This window comes from Ceratotherium simum, chromosome 2, assembly GCF_057802395.1.
Source record: "Ceratotherium simum simum isolate JZ-2026a chromosome 2, ASM5780239v1, whole genome shotgun sequence".
Taxonomy (NCBI): Eukaryota; Metazoa; Chordata; class Mammalia; order Perissodactyla; family Rhinocerotidae; genus Ceratotherium; species Ceratotherium simum.
In genome coordinates this window covers 67,355,250-67,376,311 of record NC_141901.1, presented here as the reverse complement: position 1 = coordinate 67,376,311, position 21,062 = coordinate 67,355,250, and the positions used below count along the sequence as shown (strand labels likewise).

At 33.9% G+C, this 21,062-nt stretch overlaps 1 protein-coding gene across 3 annotated transcripts in view; it reads right to left on the bottom strand.

Moving 5' to 3' along the window:
• The window catches only part of DPYD (dihydropyrimidine dehydrogenase), a 777,563-nt gene that overhangs the window by 573,270 nt on the left and 183,231 nt on the right, over positions 1 to 21,062 (bottom strand). For all 3 annotated transcript variants that reach the window (XM_004420800.3, XM_087446926.1, XM_087446934.1), the window contains one exon: positions 13,981 to 14,068. In XM_004420800.3, coding sequence (XP_004420857.1) covers positions 13,981 to 14,068 — 88 coding nt within the window. The remainder of the gene's footprint in view (positions 1 to 13,980; positions 14,069 to 21,062) is intronic.

The window sequence follows — 21,062 nt, the reverse complement described above, 5'->3', positions numbered from 1 at the left end:
AGTTACCATATGATTCAGCAATTTCACTCTTTGGTGTACACCCAAGAAAATTTACAACATATGTTCATACAGAACTTTGTACACTAATGTTCATAGCAGTATTATTCCTAACAGCTAAAATGCAGAAACAACCCAACTTCCCATCAACCGATTAAAAGCTAAAAAAAAATATGGTATATCCATATAGTCAGATGTTATTTGGCAATAGAAAGGAATGAAGTAAAGATACATGCTAACAACATGGGTGAACCTTGGAAACATTATGTTAAGTGAAAGAAGCCATTCACAAAGGACTACATATTGTATGATTCCATTTATACAAAATGTCCAGAATAGGCAAAACTAGAGAAACAGAAAACAGATTGGTGGTTGCCCAAAGCTAGGCATCTGAGAAAAAATGGAAAACGGCTGTTAATGGGTATAGGGTTTCATTTTGGGATGATAAATATATCCTCAATTCCATTGTGATACTGGCTGCAACTCTGCAAATATACTCAACATCACTGAATTGTACACTTTACATTCACAAATTGTATGAAATGTGAATTACATCTCAATAAAGCTTTTATATTTTTTAAAGTACACTTATGGGACTAGAAACCATATAGGCAATTAAATAAAAAATATTTTAATAAGATTGCTAGATTAGATACAAAACTGGACAATGTCCTAGAGGACAATAAAACATAACTTGGAATTATCTTTTCTACTCAACAGAAATAATTTGCATCTCTACTGAACCCAAATCTACAATATGTAAATTAGCAGTCTGAACTTTTAATTAATATTAAACAGCAGAGTCAACCAACCAATGGTTCTTTCTCCTAGAAAACTAAATAATACTTAGGTGTTACCTTGTATTTACTTAAAAAATGTTTTAGTATGATGATAGTAAACAGATACAGACTTATTGCCTTGGCCTTATTTTCTGGTTTTAGATAATTTTACTTAATAATAGTCAGTGATGAACAATTACTAACTTAAAATTAATTAATCTAATTCTAAGCAAATATCCTTAGTTCCTGTCTAAACCCATTGATCCTCTCACTCAGCACCTGAAACTAAGCAGTTAATCACTGCTGCAGAAAATCCCAAAGTCATTGTCAGTATTCTTTCCTCCTCTTACTTGACATCTCAGGGACACTTCACCTGATTAATTAACAAATATTTATTGACTGACTCACTGACTAAAATTCCTATTGCATAATTAGAAGTGTCCTTGTAATATAAAAAACATTATCACGGGAAAAACATGTCAATTGCAGATCACTTTTAAGATTTGAAAAGAAAAGAACAGAAAGAATATAATCTAATTAAACACCTAAGGATCTTTCCATAAGAATATTGATTGTTTTATGAGCCCCAAACTGAGTTTCAAGATTGCAAATAAAATGATGACACAAGAAGAGAAAAAGACAAATTTTTGGAAAAAATGCAACAAATAAAACATTTAAAATTATACTTACGGCTCATGATTTGCTATAGTTGTCAAACTACTAGGGCCTGATCTATCATAGCTTATCATTGACAATGAAACCATCTAGCAATTCTTGAGCACTCTCACAACTCCAAGTGTAACTCTTACACCAAAATAAAATGGTAGGAGGCTATAAAATTTTTAAAAATTAACAAGAATTACTGAATGTTTATTAAATAAAAAGCACCATGGGGATTTTTTAAAAAAGCAAATATATGCTTCCTGACATCAAGACGCTTTGGTAGCAGAGTATGAAGTCATTTCAGGCTGAGGTTTAGAATCAGCTTTAAATGGGTGGCAATCAAAATGATTCTGAGGTGACAGGCCTAAGACATGAGAAGGAATGACATACGAGTCATTCTGGATTGATATGAGTAAATATTCAAGAAAGTTCAGAATATGTCTCGGTATAGTGACTTTGCAATTTGGTTAGAGGAGTTCATTCACTCACTTAGGAAATGGTAATTAGAAGATATATTTGAAAAATGTGCTTGGACCAAATTATGGAGTATCTTGACTGCCAACCTAAGGGTTTAGTATTTAATTGAAGCTATATAATAGAAGAGTGCCAGAATTAAGGGACTAACTGGGAAGGTTATTGTATAGATGATGTGCAAATTCTCAGAAAGGGAGTGGAAAGATAGAGAATGTGAAGGAAAAGACATGATGATACCTAAAAAGCAAAAGCACTTGGTATGTATCACAGAATAGAGAAAAATGGTTTTGAAAACGGGCTGAGCCAACATTGAACAATGATTCAGAAGTCTCCTTTGCAATCCACCTCTCACAAATAACTTTGAAGAAATGGTAGACAACTCCACTGTGTAGGGATCTGGGTACTCAGAGTCAAAGACATTCAGAAACCTATTAGAAAGGGAACACCTCCTCGACTCTTCCCATCGAGAACATCAAGATCAATATCAATTTTTTTCTCTCATAGTAAGTGGGAAGACTTCTTGAGTCCTCCTTCTAAACAAGAGGTTTGACTTCTATTCTGTGAGCTCTTCACCCTTCTAAAAGTAAAGGCTATAAAATTTAAATTTAGAAGGGTACTTTAAAGACACGCCAGCAGTCTCCTTCTAGAAAATACACAACCACTTCAACTGGTTTCTTCATGCTATTCAGTCACAAGTATTTTAGTCTTCTATTGTGTGAAGAAAAATGTACAGGGCTGTGTTAGGAGGGATAAAAAATAAATACCTGATCTTTTGTGCATAGACTTATTTTATGTAAAAAGCATGAGGACTTCCACCCCTTCTTTGAACAAAAATCTAAAAGACAAAAATGATGTTTGATATGTTTGTTGTTTTCATATCAACACAAAAGAATAGGCATTGAATGTTTTCTAGCCTATTAACTTACCCATACTTTGCACATATTGAATTTTCTACTACTCATTGGGGTTTTTAAAGTATGTTCTAGGGTACAACATGTGCCATTTGTGTGCGTTAATTTTAAGATAAATTTAACTTTTATTCTTTGCTTTTTATTTTAAAGTTATAGCTTGAAACTGCATTAGTGTCATCCCTCTACAATTTAATGATTTTTAAAGTCATTATCAAGAAACATGAAAAACTCACAAGCCAGCTATCCTGTCATATGGTATAACTAATTTAACAAATAGTCCTATCATATTCAGGCCTTCATATGACTACAACATTATCAATACAGCTGGTGTATTTATTTTAAAGTATTCTTCCTTCTTCCAATGACAGTTTTCACAGATGGAAGCACCCTTCCAAGATAAACTTCAATCTGTTGCATTTAAAAAATACTTGGGCTGAACTTCAATAAGTTCGCATGTGTGAGAAGGGTGAATTAACATTACTTTTATTTCTGGATTGAGCTATCTAATGGTGAGTGTACTGATGTACGTTAATTGAATGGAGAATGTCTCTAGTAGCACATACAGAAACTATAGGCAAAAGAAACCCTGTCAGGCTGTCACTATCCTCAACAAGCAACCCGTGAATCTTTACACATTTGGCGAAAGAGAGTAGGCATAAATCCTGAACAGAAGAGACAAAAATTCCTGCCCTCACAGTATTCACATTCTTACGGGGACAGAAGAATAGGTTTGGCTGGTTTTATTCAGTAAATCCTTGCTTCCTATCTCAGATAAACTAAATTTTAGAAAAGTTTTACGTAATAGTATTAGACTTTTAGAACTATGAATTTACTTTAGTCTCACTTAAAGTTAATGTGTAAGGAAATAAATAATCATTCTCGTAGAAAATAAAATTTTTATCTGACTTTGAGACACTAAACTAGAAAACACACATGCATGTGTGTACACAGTGCACGCGTGCACACACACCCACCCACACACACACACACGCATGGGCTTTGGAGCCATACACTCCTGGATTTGAATCCTGCTTATACCATACGATTGGGGAAAAATGATGATTGGGGGAAAAAATCTCTTAGCCTCAATTTCATCACTTGAGAACTGTAGATCAAAATTTTTTCTTAGTCATATTTACATCAAGTATTTTTTAAAAACCTGACACAGGTAAGATGCGTACTACATTATGTAGCATAGAATAGATTTAATAAATTTAAGTCTCCACCCCATCCCCCCAGGCTTTTTCTCCCTAAAAAGTTTTTCTTAAAATGTTAATTCTAAAAGTTTAAGATTTTAACATTTATTAAAGAAAACTCAGGAGGTAGAATAAGAAAAAATAAAGAAGCAAAAAGTATAGAAAGAAAAGCTATCATCAATCCACTAAGCCATAAAAAGAAATGGCAAGGAGACATGTAAATAGGGGAATAATTCCTGATAGACCTTATAGAAATGTAAAAATATCACTTCTACTGCTATTTTCGGCACCCTATCTACTCTTCTCTACTTAATTGACTTGAGAATTTATAATATTCCCTATGAGTTAGTTACAATAACTTAGTGTATATGTTACGTGTATTAAATTCATTAATCATCAAGTATTTATTGAACATCTACTATGTGAGTGGCCTTTTGGTAAGCTTTAGATATGACTGAAGAATCAGTAGTGCTGCCTCTAGATTGTTCTAGTTAAATGGAATAATATTTTCAGCTATATCAAAATTCCGGTGACACAGTAGTTTTAAGTTTATACGCTCCGCTTCAATGGACCAGGGTTTGCGGGTTCAGATCCCAAGCACGAACCTACAGACCGCTCATCAAGCCATGCTGTGGTGGCATCCAACATAGAAAGTGGTGGAAGACTGGCACAGATGTTAGCTTAAGGACAATCTTCCTCAAGCAAAAAGAGGAAGATTGGCGACAGATGTTAGCTCAAGGCCAATCTTCCTCACCAAAAAAAAAAAAAAAAAAGAATTTTTTATTAAAAAATGCAAAAAAGATTCAAGTCAATCATATTGTTAGCCAAGGTTTAAAAATAAATTTATATTCTCGATAACAAATATATGTAATAGCAAAATTATAAATTGAAGGTGAGAAACAGCTCAAATAATCTTATCTCCAACAACAAACAATGACTGTTGTTGAACATCATACACATAAAATAATTACTTAATAAGGACAGAATTTCATTATTTATGCCATGAGAGCCACACTGTAATTTAACATTCCTACTTTCTATTCAAACAAAATAAAGTCAGACTATTTTGTGCGAGTTTGCTCTTCCTTGACAAGAATTTGAGAGATTTCTTAATTGACAGGGTACTTGTGGTGTCTACCACAGTGTGATATTATATTACGCCTGGTAAAACCAGCTGTCAGCCACTCTTTGTACAGTGGGTACAAACAGATTTATCAGAAAAGTCTCCATTCCAAGTACATTAATTTAAACCCATTACACATTACATAATTAGTTTTGATTATAATAATTTACTTAAAATTCTTCAATTTATCAAAGTAGTTTTCAAAAAACTAACCCCAAATTTCTTTAAGATGAAGTTTACTGTTATTTTCCTCATCATTCAAGATGCTAATAGTACTTATAAAAATCTGTCATGAAAGCAAATGTGTTACTTATTTTACTTTATATATTTTAATAATGACATAATAGGTATACTTTATTCATTTAGACAGTAGTGTGATGCAGACAAAAGATCACTAGACAAGAATTCAGGAAAATTCAGTTACACTATCAAATGGCTGTGTGATCTGGGATAAATCACTTAGCCTTGCTGGGTTTCACATTTCTTTTCCATACAATGAGATGGCTAATTAGATTAAAATTCCATTTGGTCTAGATTCTGTTACATTGAATTTTACTTATTAAAATTAAAAAAATATTCTAACTAGTGTCTCATGTGTTTATACAGATTTTTGTCTTGATTATACTAAACAAAATAGTTGTGATTCCAGTTTAATTTACATATACATATATAGACAATATATCATTGTTCTGTTTTAAAAATAATTTAAAATTTTAAAAATATTTACATAGGTATATGTTTAAATGTGTCCATACATACACACAACCACAACGTGGTATTACTTGCCTCATATAAAATTGGCTTGAGATGTACAATGAAAATCTTTTCTCATTTAGTTATACTGACATTACTCTTAGATTTATATTGCTTACATTTTATAATGGATTGACTAACAATGCTTTGAGTTATAGAAGGTTTTTCAGAACTAAATGTTCATCATTTGAAGCAAATATGAAGAAAAGAAGTTACCATTACACATTGTATTGGCTGTGATTAAAAGTACAAATGTAACCTTCTAAAGGTCCAAAGACATATATTACAAAACAGAAACAAGACAGATTTTATATAAGCATTAATGATTAAACAGACAATGTAACATCCATCTATCTTTTTCAGCACACTACATTAAATAAGATGTGACATTTTGAAAATAATATTCCAGTTCTTTGTCTTTAACACTAATAAATTTAGTATCCTACCACCTGCAACACTAGCAAGTTATATATTAAAATTAAAGGCCAAATTCTGGAAAATTCAGTTAATGTTATATCAACCGATAAACAAATGAGGCAAGGTGGGCATACATTTGCATTAATAATTTTAAATTAATATTTTATTACAGTCTGAGCACAGTGTTCAATAATTATTTTGTATAGCATTTTTTTTCATTTCATAAAACTAGTTTTACATGTAGAGAAACGCTAGGATATTCTGAAAATAAATATAATATCAGAGGAATGGCCTTACTCAATGATAAATATATGAAACAGTATAGTAATTAAAACACCTTGATCCTGTCAAGGATAGATAGATCGATAGGACAAATAGAGGGTTTGAAAATAGATCTTTATAAATATAAAATTAAACATATGATAAAGGTAGCATTTAGAATGGTGGGAAAACATATTATTCAACAAACAGATTTGGAACTGTTAGTCATTTAGAAAAAAAAGGTCTGGATCTTTCTCTCACTCTGTACACCAAAATAAAAATTTAGAATAGGGCCTGTCGCATGTTACTTTGTAACCTCTCAGCTTTATTTTATTTTACTATTGGATTTTAATTCATTATTTTTATTAAAAATATATATGTTTATTGTAGAAGTAAAATAATATGGAGATTTATAAGGAAAATAAGGAAAATGTTAATAATCTCCCTTCACTCCTCCCTCAATCAACTGAGGAAACTACAGTTTAAGTTACATCCTTCTAAATGCCATTTTTAGCATATAGAGAGAGTACATTTTTTTTCTAAAGATAATATCATGCTATTCATATTAGTATGCAACTTACTCTTTTTTACTTAAGGATATCCTTCTAGATTAATCAATATAATAATAATGCATTTTTAACAATAGCTTCATAACATTCCATAACACAAATACAGTCTAACAGATTTAGCAATTTTCCTAATGATGGGCACTAAAGTTGTCTCCAGTTTTTTACTACCTCAAACAAGGCTACAATTGCCACAATAAATATTTATTGTACATATGCCATTACACGGTCTACTTTTATTTCTCTAGGAAGAACACAAAATAAAGCACTGCTGGCATAACAGTATATATTTGTAATTTTCAAATATATTTCCACTATATGAGAGTTCATGTTTCCTTCTTGCTAAATAGCATAGGAGGTTATTATACGTTTTAACATCAACAATCTGATAAGAGAAAACTAGTGTCTCCTCTTTTGAGCTATACATTTCTGACTAACATGGAAGTAGGACATCTCGAATATGGTTATTAATCATCTGCACTACCTCTTCTGTAATGTTTACAACCTCTGCCCATAATATACTAGGTTGTCGTTCTCAGTGAAATTTTCAGGAACTCTCTGATTAACAGAGAAGTTACCACTTGGCCTGAAACATGCATGGCAAAAAATTTTCACTTAGTTTCAAGTTTGGTTAATTTTTATTTTAAAATATATTTTAAAATGTGTGTAGTAAAATTTGTTCTCACGTAGTTTATAGCTTCAAAATTATCCTTAAATATGTTTCTTTTTATATTTAAAAGTTTAGTCCACCTAAAATTTACGTTAGATGACCTGGTGAAGTATTCTAAAAGTAAAGTCAAAATTATACTAGAACCACTTTTTAAAGAACGCATCATTTTCCACTAAATTGAAATGTCCTCTTCATTATATATTATGTTCTCATATTTACTTTGTTCTACTTACAGATCTTTCATCTGTTCTAGAAATGTGTATGCCTTTACCAACACTATATTATTTTGATTATATGAGCTTTAGAGTGTGTCTCAATATCTAATGTGGCAAATATTTTTGTCTTATTTTTCAGAAGTTTCTTTCTTCCATGCCTTCCCAATTACTAGTGCTGTATTTACCAATAAAAATCTAGGTTTCAATCAATCTAGACTAAACATTAGATCTTAAATATTTATTGCACTTTTCCACAGGTATTGAGAAATAGGTATCTGTTATGACTCTTCTAATTTAAAAAGTTAAAATTATAGGTAAAATATTTTTTAAAAACTTATTGTGAATGCATCCATGAACTGTCATGTCCAGAGACTGAAAATGAAAAAGCAGTAAGCCAGAGAAATAAGTGGAATCATTTTAAAAGCATTTGTCAAACCAGGTGAACAGAGGCTTCCATTTGCAGGTCTTCTAAGAACACAGCAAATTCAAATCCCTTCTAAATAAACACGTAATCATTCAGTCCTCACAGAATTTCCACAGACAAAGCTTCAAAGAAAATGAGCAGCCAGAGTAAAAAAGTTTTAAACATCCAAGGAAACAAAGCACTATGAGTGGAGCCAGTAGCCATCACAGACAGTATAAAGACACAGAATCTCCAAATAGTAGAATGCTCAGAGTATGAAATAAGTATTTTTATATGTTTTAAGAAATGACAGATAGGCTTGGAAAGTGAAAAAAAAAGCTAGTAGAGTTTTTAAAAATATAAGAAAAAGGGGCCGGCCCAGTGGCCTTGTGGTTAAGTTCACGTGCTCCACTTTGGCGGTCCGGGGTTCACAGGTTCAGATCTCAGACATGGACCTACGCACTGCATATCAAGCCATGCTGCGGCAGGTGTCCCACATATAAAGTAGAGGAAGATGGGCACGATGTTAGCCTAGGGCCAATCTTCCTCAGCAAAAAGAGGAGGATTGGAACAGATGTTAGCTCAGGGCTAATCTTCCTCACCAAAAAAAATATATATATATATAAAAAAAGGAACTCCTAGAAATGACAGATAAACTCGTAGCTCAAAACTCAGTGGACCATTTTAACAACATACTTGAAACTGGTGAGGAAGGTATTAGTAAACCTGAAAATAGAATTGAAGGAAATTATCTAGAATGTCACCCCCAAAAAACAGAGATGAAAGTTTGAAAGATAAGTTAAGAGTCATGGAGAATAAAGTAAGAAAGTTTAACATATATCTAATAAGAGTTCCATAAAGAGAGGAGAGAGAAACAATGAGAAATTCCCTCAAATGATGAAAGACACCAATCCACAGATTCAAGAATTTCAATGACAACCAAGCAGGATAAACAAGAAGAAATCCAGAGTTAGATAAATCATTGTAAAATTATTGAACACCAAAGATAAAAAGATATTTAAAATAGTCCCCTTCAAAAACATATTACCCTCAAATGAGCAATAATTAGGCTTCTGTTGACTTTCCAATAGCATCAATGCATGACGAAAGACACTGAAATGATATCTTCCATGAGGTGAAAAAAAAATAACTGCCAATCCTGAATTCTATATATAGCGAAAGTAGTTTTCAAAAGTGAAGAAATGTAAAAACAGTTTCAGAAACAAAAACAAAGAGAGTCTGCCAACAACATACCCGTACTGAATAAAAATTTAAAGTATTTATTCCAAGCAAAAGTAAACTCCTTTCCCTTGGAAATGCCAATGTGGAAAAAAAAAAAAAGATGAGAAAAAGAATTAAAAAATTTGGCAAAAATGTGAATAAAGTTAATCCAACATTGACTAACAAAGCATTAACAATACTATCTCATCAAGTTTTAAAAAGATAGAATTAATATATATTATCTTATGAGATAAGAAGGAGCTAATTAGAAGTACTTACTCTATGCCACAAAACCCACTCAGATTAACACCCCAAATGGCAGAGACCCATAATATACAGCAGTTGTAAAATTTTGAATACACTCAGTCATAGAAAAAATATTTTTTTCACATTACTCAAAAATTGCCATCTCAACTTTAAAAGAAATTGACACATGAGTTCAGACTTTTTTTTTTTTAAACCAAATGGCATATTCAACTCCGCAGGATAATGGTTTGTTTGCTCTCTAGGAGCATAACAGAGATAGATTCAAAAGCTGTGTTCTCTTGAGCCCCATCTTATGGCAGATAAGTAAATTTCTGTCAGTCCTCTTGGAATGGATAGAGATGCTCACAGTTATCATCTAGCAATATAAGTGAGGGAACTAGCCTTGTGTACCAAAGGAAACCTGAAATTTTATCATCGCTTTTTTGTTTTATATATCTACAATATTCACATTTTTAAAAATTACTGGCTAATAAATTGTGGACTTCTTAATATCTTTTTCATCAATTTACTTCTCTATCATAATAGTGGAAGAAAGCCCAACAGACTTACAGAATAGCTTATGTATTTAAACATTAGTTTCTAGGCACTGTAGAGCCATTGAATTTTTTTGAACAAAGGAATAATATAATTAGAGCTATGCTTTTAGAATGTTATTCTGGAAATGATCAACATTTGCTAAGGGTAGAAACCACTTAGCCATTGAAATTGAAAAGCAAACCCAAAAGGAGAATGGACTACATCTATTGATTGCACTTCTGCTTTGTAACATTTGTATCATTTGTATGCACGTATATATATAATGTGTGTGCACACACATGGACACACAAACATATACATATATCAAGACAACTTTTTTTTAAATAAAAATATTGTTGTCAATAGTATTTATCAATAAATTCTCCTGGTTAAATTTTGTTGCTCTTCTGACTTCTAGTTACTCTCAATAGGGATCTATGATAAAGAAGAGACTTTTATTTTACATTGAGTCATTTAGTCAGCTTTTCTTTAATGTGTATTATTAAATTTATTTACCTAGATATAAAAGCCACAGAAATCTGAGCACACAGATTCTATAAAAAATGCAAATTAGTGGAAAAATCAGTGCTTTACAATTTAATGTAAAATTTTGAAAAGAGAAAATATCTCTGCTGTTTAAAATAAAGCATCATGAAATGAAGTAACATTTTTAAAAAGTCATTTTTTTCACTACATTTATAGATTGACCTCATGCATTCTTATATAAAGTACCGTTTTTTTCAAAGGAAAGCTACCAAGAAATATAACCTGGTATTCACAGTTTGATAAATCTGAAACGTGTACTTCCAATTGAGAGATACAATTGCAAACAACAGCCTGCACGAACGAAACAGAGAAAAACTGACTGAGGAGACACAATAGAATTGAGTGTACCTTTGGAAGCTAGAACTGTAATCCAGTTTGTAAGAAAATAAAGAATGGAAGTATTGGCCTAAACTCCACTGAATCACAGAAACCTAACACAATACAACACAAGTGACATCCTTTTCTCAAAGAGGCGCAAGGCTCATTGAGTCTGGCGATTCAATTACCCTCTGAACCTGGAAAGAACCCCCCTCCTGAGTTGAGGTTCACTGGCAGAGCAATGTGGGACAGCCTACATTGTACACAGCTGGTAAATATCTAAACAGCTGCAGGCTTTAAAGAACAAGAATCTCTGACCTTTTATGATTGCTACAGGGATTCTTCAACAAAACACTACTTACAATAGAGTTCCTTAAATGCCTGGCCAAAGATTACATTTTCAATTAAATATCTCCAAAACCTTCTCTTCACATGGAAATCTGTTTAAATAAATACCTAAGCGCAATGCTTCATTAGGTAGTAAAGAATATGGGCAAATTAATGAAGCAGAAAGAAGTTTTCCCAAAATAAAGATGATTCACGCCTTGCTTAGACATTTTATAAACTTTTCAAAGAATACCATTATTCCCTTTTTGTCTCTTTTTTCTATAAATTTGCATAGACCTTGAATGAAAGGAGTATGCACTAATTGGAATCACAAAGTGACTACTGAATTCTGGAATACCTAGGGAAATTTTAGCTAGCATGGATCTTCCAAGATGGTCCAACATAATTCTATTATCTCCTCATGCTTGAAGTCAGGAGGGCTCCCTTGGATATAATTTTAGCCAAAACATCTTAGACTTCAAACTTTGGACATTTTGCTTCACTCCTTTTCACATGAGGTCACTATTAAACAAATAAGATTTCAAATATATGTTTCACATAAATTATTTATTTTCACATACAAGACAAAGGTCCTGTGATGATAGATGTTTGGGATACTACAAAGTTAATAAATGAGATCCTTTCCAGAATTCATCTTCTTAATTACAAAACAAATATAAAGCATTGATGATTTCCTACTACCTATAGGATTAAGTCTCAAATACTAAGCATAGAATTAAAATATTTTTACAACCTAATCCCAATCTAATTGCCTTGTCTCTTTCCCATCACCCATTGTCATATAATCTAGTCTCTATTCTAGCCACATTGAATTCATTACACGTCCCCCAACCTGCCATGCACACACCCACATACCTGCTTTTTCATATGCCAAATACTCTTCCTGGGTTGAATGGATTGCAGCACTAACCACATTGAATTACGGTTAGTTATTTTTATTTTTTTTTAAATAAAAATCTATGTTTTTGCTCATAGATTATGAACTTCTAAAAGGCAGGGTCATAGCAGGAACTCTATCTTGCCCAACACCTGCCACTGTGTTGGGTAGATAGTAGGTTTTCAATAAATAACAGCAGCTACAAAAATAGTAATCACTTGTATAGTATTTACTGTATTGAATGAATAGGGAAATTAATAATTCTACATCAACAAAATACTTGTTGAATAATTACTATGTTAGAGATTTTCACATACAAGTATTATTCAGTTTATACCACAACCTTGTAAGACAGATGCTCTCTTTCCTTCATAAATGAAAGTAAATAGATAAGTAATTTTCTCTGGGTCCACAATAAATGGTCAATCTAAAAATTCAACCTAGACTTCAAAACCTAATAAATCTCACCAGGTAGATTAATACCATGCTCTATACCTAAGTAATAACCTTTAGTTCTTTTTAAATCCCAAGGCTATATAAATTGATTCTTTTTCTCCTAAAATGTCTTTTAATAATTGACATTGAGAAATGATCATTATATATAAAAAGGTACCTAGTTGTTGAAAGAGCACTTCCTGCATTTTTGCAGCATTTTAGAACATCAGTGTTAAACCTTGTGAAAAAGATTCTCTACATCCTGACAGGGAGACTTCCTTCAGCTTTTGCTCATTTGCTAAAGGACAAAACGCTGGGCTAAGAGTTCACAATGCTCCTTTTGCAAACAAAAGATTCTATTAATTAATCATTCAATCAATCAACCATTCACTTAGTGAATGAAAACTGTGCTTAGCCATACATTGATTAAAAAAAAAAAACTTAAAGATCAAAATTCCTTTTGTTCTGCTCCTGCTCATAAAAGCCTGTTTTCTATTTTTCAATTTTTAGGGGGTTTTTTGGTTACAACTCTATCAGTTTCAATGAATTATTCCAAATCTTAAACAAATTAACTGAATTTTAGTACAAGGGAAAAGTCCATTCCCTCAATGTGTCTCATTGTGCCAGACTTAATACCAAAGCACATTTTAAAACAAACATGTTTCACTAATTTGAAATATCTTTTGATAATCAATGACAGTTCCTATCTGTAAGCATTTAGCAAGCTTAAGCTAGAATCAATCAATTCAGTGAATGCCTTTGATTAAAAAATCATTAATTTCAACATAAACTAATTTTTAAGACAATAAACAATGAATATACACTTTCACAATAATCATAGCACAACTTGGAAGAGACTAATTAATAAAACGTGCCACATTTTCACATGCCTATAGAAATAATATTTTTAATACTTTAACCCAGTTTACTAAGACAAGCTTTGTGCTTTAATCACAGGTCATAATAGAGATCAAAATCAAAAGCTATTATTAATTTTCATCTGCAGAGCTAAATCTGAATTTACCTTGTTTGCAATACTTGTGATGAATGATTTGATATCTAGATTCGTTGGACAGCTTTTCTGACATGGGGCATCGGCACATTTCAGGCATCTAGGGAATAAAATAACTGGATTAAAGAAACTACAAAGGAATTGATATAATATTCTATACATTCTCTATTATACCCATACTCTATACCCATTCAGAGTTTAAGTAAGAACAAATAGAATTGTACTATTTTCAGGTACAAAATCTTTTTTTAAGCAATAAAGTAAACATAGAGTACCTGTGTTTCACTTTTTGCACAACTTCTGAGATGTACAAAATAGCACCACTCAGGCTAATAACTGCCCTTCCTCTTGGTGTTCCTCCTAGAGGTTGAGGATCATACTTATTAAAGATACATCATTTACTCATTTACTAAATCAATCTTGTTTTCATCCCTCGCTACACTGACCATGCTTAGAGAACGCAGACTTTTTTTTTTTTTTTTGTGAGGAGATCAGCCCTGTGCTAACATCCGCCAATCCTCCTTTTTTGCTGAGGAAGACGGCCCTGGGCTAACATCTGTGCCCATCTTCCTCCACTTTATATGGGACGCCGCCACAGCATGGCTTGCCAAGCAGTGCGTCTGTGCACGCCCGGGATCCGAACCAGCGAACCCCGGGCCGCCGCAGCGGAGGGCGCGCACCCAACAGCTTGCGCCACCGGCCCGCCCCGAGAACGCAGACTTTTATAAGAGTTTTTTATGCCTTGTAGACCACAATTATTATACAAATGCAACGGTAAAGTCTCTCCTTTGACTTGTAACTCCTTTCTTCCTCCCTTACCCTCCCACTTTCCCTCCTGCCTTTCCTCTCACCTTCCCTCCCTGCCTCCTTCTTTCCCTCCCATCATCCCTCGCTCCCTCCAACTTTCTGATGTCTTTTAACCTACACACTATCCACATGGCGACTGGGTTTTGTAGTAGATGCTTCAGTGCACAGCCCAGATCCACCCCCTTCCAGACTGAAGCATTTACGCCCCCAGCTGCTGTGCCCTCAGCTGAAGAGAACAAGCTGAAGCAAGGTCATGCTCCCTTTCCAGTGGCAGCCCACATCCAATCACAGGTCATTGAGCGGGTTAGAGGCCCAGTCCCCTTGCCCCACTTTGGGGAACAAGTCTGCAGGGATCCACTGTAGCCTTACTGCGGCTATGTCTACCCAGTCCTGATTCCTTCACTCTCCTACAGATGATGGTCTTCAAATACACTTCCTGCCTACTAATCTGTCTCAGAATCTGCTTCCGAGGGAACTGACCAGAGACACGCTCAAACTTCAATGTGCCTAAGAACCACCTAGGAAGCTTGATAATCATCTTGGTTTCCACAGAGGAGCCACTCACAAGTCTGAGTTATGGACCTGGGAGTCTGCATTTTGGAAAAAAACCCATTAAGGTGATTCTGATATACATGGTTCAATCCACACAGGGAAAATCACAATTCTATAATTACTACTTCAGGACTAAAACCACTGGCTAGAATGTACATTAACTTGTATATTTATTTGTTCATTTATTCATTCATTTAATAAATATTTAATGAGCCCCTGCTCCATGACAGAACCTGGGATACGAGATTATAAAAGCAGTGAACAAGACCACCATAGTCCTGCTCTCACGGACCTTGTAGTTTGGAGAAAGTATAGACATACTACAGGCAACTGTAGCAGTTAATGTGGTCAATGTGAATTTGGGTGAAAACAGCATGCTAAGAGAGCATACAAGAGGAACAGTAGTCCTGAAGGGAGAGAGTCAGGAAAAGATCTTGGAGAGGAATAATACTTAAAGGGAAGCTGGAAGAATGAGTGGGCATTAGGGAAGCTAAGGAGGGTGGGACGTGGAGCACAAGGTCACTCAAGAAAATGGCCCAAGAATAGAAATAGTTTGTGCCAAGGCCTGGAGAGAAAAGAATACGATAGGGTAGGTGAACTAATGGAATTTGGTCTGACATAAAGTGAGAGTGGGCATAGAGAAAAATTAGGCTAGAGATCTAAAACTTAAGATATACCACTGTCACATTTGTCAGAAGACCATAATTCTCCAAGAATTTCACTGAGAATGAATCCTACATTGCTCAGTGACAAAGGTGAATAGCTAGCTCATTTTCTATCCACTTCCATGTGTAAAGACCTTCATTTCCTTCCAGAAAACAATACCAGTCTCCTTGTCATTCTTTTGTGGGTAGGAGAGTCCTCTTCATTGTCTGAACCAATTCCTCAGTACCTAATTAATATCTTGTTTTTAAATCTGATCTCTTTTCTCTGGTTTGTGCCCTTAGCCTTCTCTCTAAATTAAATTTTACACAATGAGTACCGAAGGCTTTTCATAATCAATTGTCCTCTCTGAAATGTAGTCATTAAACCTCTCCCCTATCATTTCTCTAAATGCCATTGTTAGATTCACATCTATCATTTAGTTGAATTCCTATCTTTTCATACTTATGATTTTTTTTCCCTAAAACACTGTCACTGAGTTTAAAAAGAATTTCTTGAAGCTAAGATCAGCAGCACACATTGCATAACAATGCAAAAGGAGCATAATACACGGTCTATTTGGACCTTGACGTTGAAATGAGGTGATACTTAGGTGTGTTATCCTCACATGGATATGTTGAGCATTGATAATGGTTTGAAAGGATTTCCTATTATGTGATAAAATAACTAAAAATTTAGCAAATAATAGGCCATCTTTTAAATATCTTCTAATTTATAAAAAAGTTATTTCAACAGTTTTGACAGGGCCGGCTCCGTGGCTTAGCGGTTAAGTGCGCGCGCTCTGATGCTGGCGGCCCGGGTTCGGATCCCGGGCGCGCCCCGAGGCACCACTTCTCCGTCCAACGCGAGGCCGAGTCCCATGTACAGCAACTAGAAGGATGTGAACCTATGACATACAACTATTTACTGGGGCTTTGGGGGGAAAAAAATGAATAAATAAAATCTTTAAAAAAAAAAAAAAACAGTTTTGACAATATCTGCCATTCCATTGGAATAAAGCAAGACATATATTTGTTTTTTATATATATATAGATATGTATAAATACTTATATCAAACATATAGATTCTGGCTATCCATAATGAAGTCACAAGTTTTCTGCTTATCTTTTTTCTAACACCCAACTTGAATAATAAGGCAATTAAAAAATAAAGTTATAATGTCAGCAGGTATGAATGAGCCAAATTAATGCACAGTGTGTTTTTCGGTTCTTCTAGAGAAATCTTAAATTCAACATAAACAGATTCACTTAACAGCACTGACAATGTAAGGATTTTTAGTTGTGGTTATTAAGCCTCTTTACCAAATAATTCTCCTTTTATTATTGAGCTAGTTCACAAATAACAGCTGTTGGAAATGTCAGATGTTAATGAGGCAGGGCAACGCAAACCTGAATTGTAGCATTCTTTTTTTCTTTGGTGCCATGAATATGCCAGAATGGGCAGACTCTGATAATAATACCATCTTGCAATTCTCTAAGCGCTCTGCAGACTAAAGTGCATCAGGCTGCCATTAATCCCACTTATCACTCTGACAGCTCAGTAATTACACTACTGCTATAGCCAGGTAGTCCTAATAAAATATCAACCACTGCACTGGAATGCATACTGGTGAGATGTTTTATTAAACCTGGGGGGGGGGGTTGATCATCAAGTGACATTAGTGTTGACCTATTTTTCTATTTGACAATAAATTATCCTTTGACCATGCCATAATAGATATTACAGAGTGCATTTACTGTACCAAATCAGAAAGGTACTGCATTACAATGATGTAGGCAAATGGTGTAAATAAAATAGCAGAAATGCATGTCAGAATGTTATTACCTAAATTGCTTTAAATGATTGATACCGTGAAAAATCACAGACACAGTACTTAAGGGAATATGTCAACAATTATTGTAAACCACAGTTCTACATAAATTTTTCCTTAGAAGTAACATTTAAATTACACTTGTTTTTATCTTCAGTCATTTAATTCCCCTTTTATGTTTCAAAGTTACTCTGTTATTAGACAGTTTATTTTTAAATGCATTCTAAAAGGGAAAGTTAATTCAGATAAACAATTATGTAATATTTTTCATCCCCAAATAATTACACTTTTACTAAGAGGAGTATATTAGATTATTTTTTAAAGCAATAAAATATCTTAGATTTTTTACTAGTGATAAACTTTTTTCATTTCCATATTTAATAGACAACATAACAATGGATTTCATTAAAAGCAAAATATAGAATCCTTAATAATGTTAATCCTTCATGATTCAACATGACCGTAAAAAATGTATGAAAACTAGTACTGCTACCTAAGGGACAAAAACTGTTAAAGATATATTTATCCAGATCTTTCTCTAGGGAAAGAGAGCCACGATTCCTTGCCCCAAATATCCTCGAGGCTGGACAGTTTTACTCTGTAGTGTGACACCAAAAAATATTATAGTGACTAACGACATGAGCAACATTTCATTCTTCACACATCTGAGAACAGCCACCTGCTTCTTTTATTGTTAAGCATCCACAACAGTCAGAATTGTAACCCATGTTTGTTGAATGTTCTAATCCATGACTTTAATATTTTTTTTTTTCTTTTTCTTTTTCTTTTTTTTTTTGTGAGGAAGATCAGCCCTGAGCTAACATCCATGTTAATCCTCCTCTTTTTGCTGAGGAAGACGGCCCTGGGCTAACATCTATTGCCAATCCTCTTCCTTTTTTTTTTTCCCCCAAAGCCCCAGTAGATAGTTGTATGTCATAGTTGCACATCCTTCTAGCTGCTATATGTGGGACGCGGCCTCAGCATGGCCGGAGAAGCGGTGCGTTGGTGCGCGCCTGGGATCCGAACCCGGGCTGCCAGTACCGGAGAGCATGCACTTAACCGCTAAGCCACGGGGCCGGCCCTAATCCATGACTTTAAATAACAATTTCTTTCTCAGTAAAAAAAAAAAAATCACACAAATCTATTTGAAAGCTGTAAAGCCTCATATTGTATTTATTGTCTTTGGTGTTTTGCTAGACTTTGGTTCAATCAAGTCAGCACTGTTTCATCAGGCTATGTATAATCTATATTAGTCCATACATAATCAGACTAGGCAAGTTAGTATTTATATTAAAAAATTAAAATATTTTCCTAATACTGATACTGTATTTCCTCCTCAGATCTTTGATATTTAGTACCTTTATTTGGGGCGTCTAACTGAGATGTAGCAGATGGGTACAGCATCTAATTTCCCTGCCCTATAATCACCAAAGTAGGCAAATATGTAGTCTAATATCCGTCCCCAACTGAGCAATATTTCTACCGAAACTGGGCAGAACGGAGTATCAGGTTGAATGGAAAGAGTGTGAATCAAGAATTGGAGGTTAGAAGTGTCATACATGTGTCTTGAGTTCTACAGCTTGCATCCCTTGTACCCAGATCCTGTCATAATAAAAGGACCCCAAGAAAGATGGTTGGTGTCTCTTAAACATGATGGCACTAATTACATGTTCTGATACATTAAACAGTCAAGAGCCATTCTCAGCTTCCAATAATGCTCTCCGCTTCTCTCAATATTCCATTAACAGCCTTTCTTATATACTTTCTGCCTCTCCTTCTCTGATTACACCACAGGTTCTTACTAGCTCAGGGGTATTTGGAACTAACTTTGAGTATTCCTAAATGCTTCTTGGCCCAGCTTCTACATTCTGCTGGGCTGGAAAACTATGGCAACATCATTAAAAGTAACTGAATTTTTAATGCTGTGCACCATTGGTAACCACACCAGTGATGTTCATGTTTGAAGGCTTTAATATTTATTTGAATTTATAGGTTAATACAAAAACATAATTTTTAAATAGACCTATTTATTTACTAGAAATTTCCATTTGCATATCACTGCTTCAAGACAATTCAAGAGGAACAAAATTTCGAACAGCACACAATTCACACAACTGATACTCAAAATATTTTGTTGGATGACCATGATCACAAGTCTTGGAATAAAATAGTTAAAAACTTTTCCACAATCTTTCTGTAGTTTCTGCCAGAGAATTATCGGGTTTCTCAGACACCAATAGACAAAATGCATATGTTACACTTTTTGCATATTTTGAATTAAATGAAGGGACTTAAATTTAATACTCATTTCTGATCTTCATATATAACTGATTCTTAAAAATTAATAAGACTGCTTTTATCTCCACTGCACAGATGAGAGTACTGAGGCTCCAGAAATCTCCCAGCAGTATAATGAGACCAGTGGCTAAGGCAGCTAAGGAAACTACTAGAATACATTCACCATTTTATACCCAGGACTATCCCATTCACATATGAAGACAGTTTAGAATTTTAAAAGGTGATGTTCTATTGACCTCATCTCTTGGCAACATTAGTGCCTCCTTGCCAGAGTAATTTAAAGACTAACAAAAAAAGCAGTTAAGAAGTCAGAGCTAGAAAAAGGCTACAGTATCATCTCTCCTGGAGTCCAATTTTAGCTTGAGAAAAAAAAGGAAAAGGTAGTCTTGACTGTCTCCTCAAGAGGCTTCTTAAGACAAGATGAAAATGTTAGGGTTTTACGGTATCACACAATTTCAAAGCCTTACACAATCTTTGTAGTTGTTGAGGCACTACTTCATAAAATTAGGAAGCTAATTTTATTACTATTATAAACAACTTTGGTGTAGCCATTTCTATTAGAAAGATACTTTTATTAGCATATTCTTATCTTTTAAAAATTAAGTATGCTACAAAAACCTCAACAGCATATGAAAGCCACAAACTCACGTACATCTTGTGCTACAAGCAAGTAAAATATTTCCATAAAAACTTAGTACATATCTCTTTCTGAAAAGTTTTAAACAAACGTATTGTCCTATTTTACTACACAAAGAGAATATCATCATGAATATCTGAAAAATGCTGCTCTTAGATTTTTCTCTTTCTTACAACAGAAGATGAGACTGGAAAATAAGTTTTTGTCGTACAGAGGCGGAACAAGAGCAATGCTATGGAACCAGTGTACATTAATAATTGCATGAAGATTCACTGGAAGAAAATAAACACATATTATGCATATATACATAGGATAGAACTAATTAAG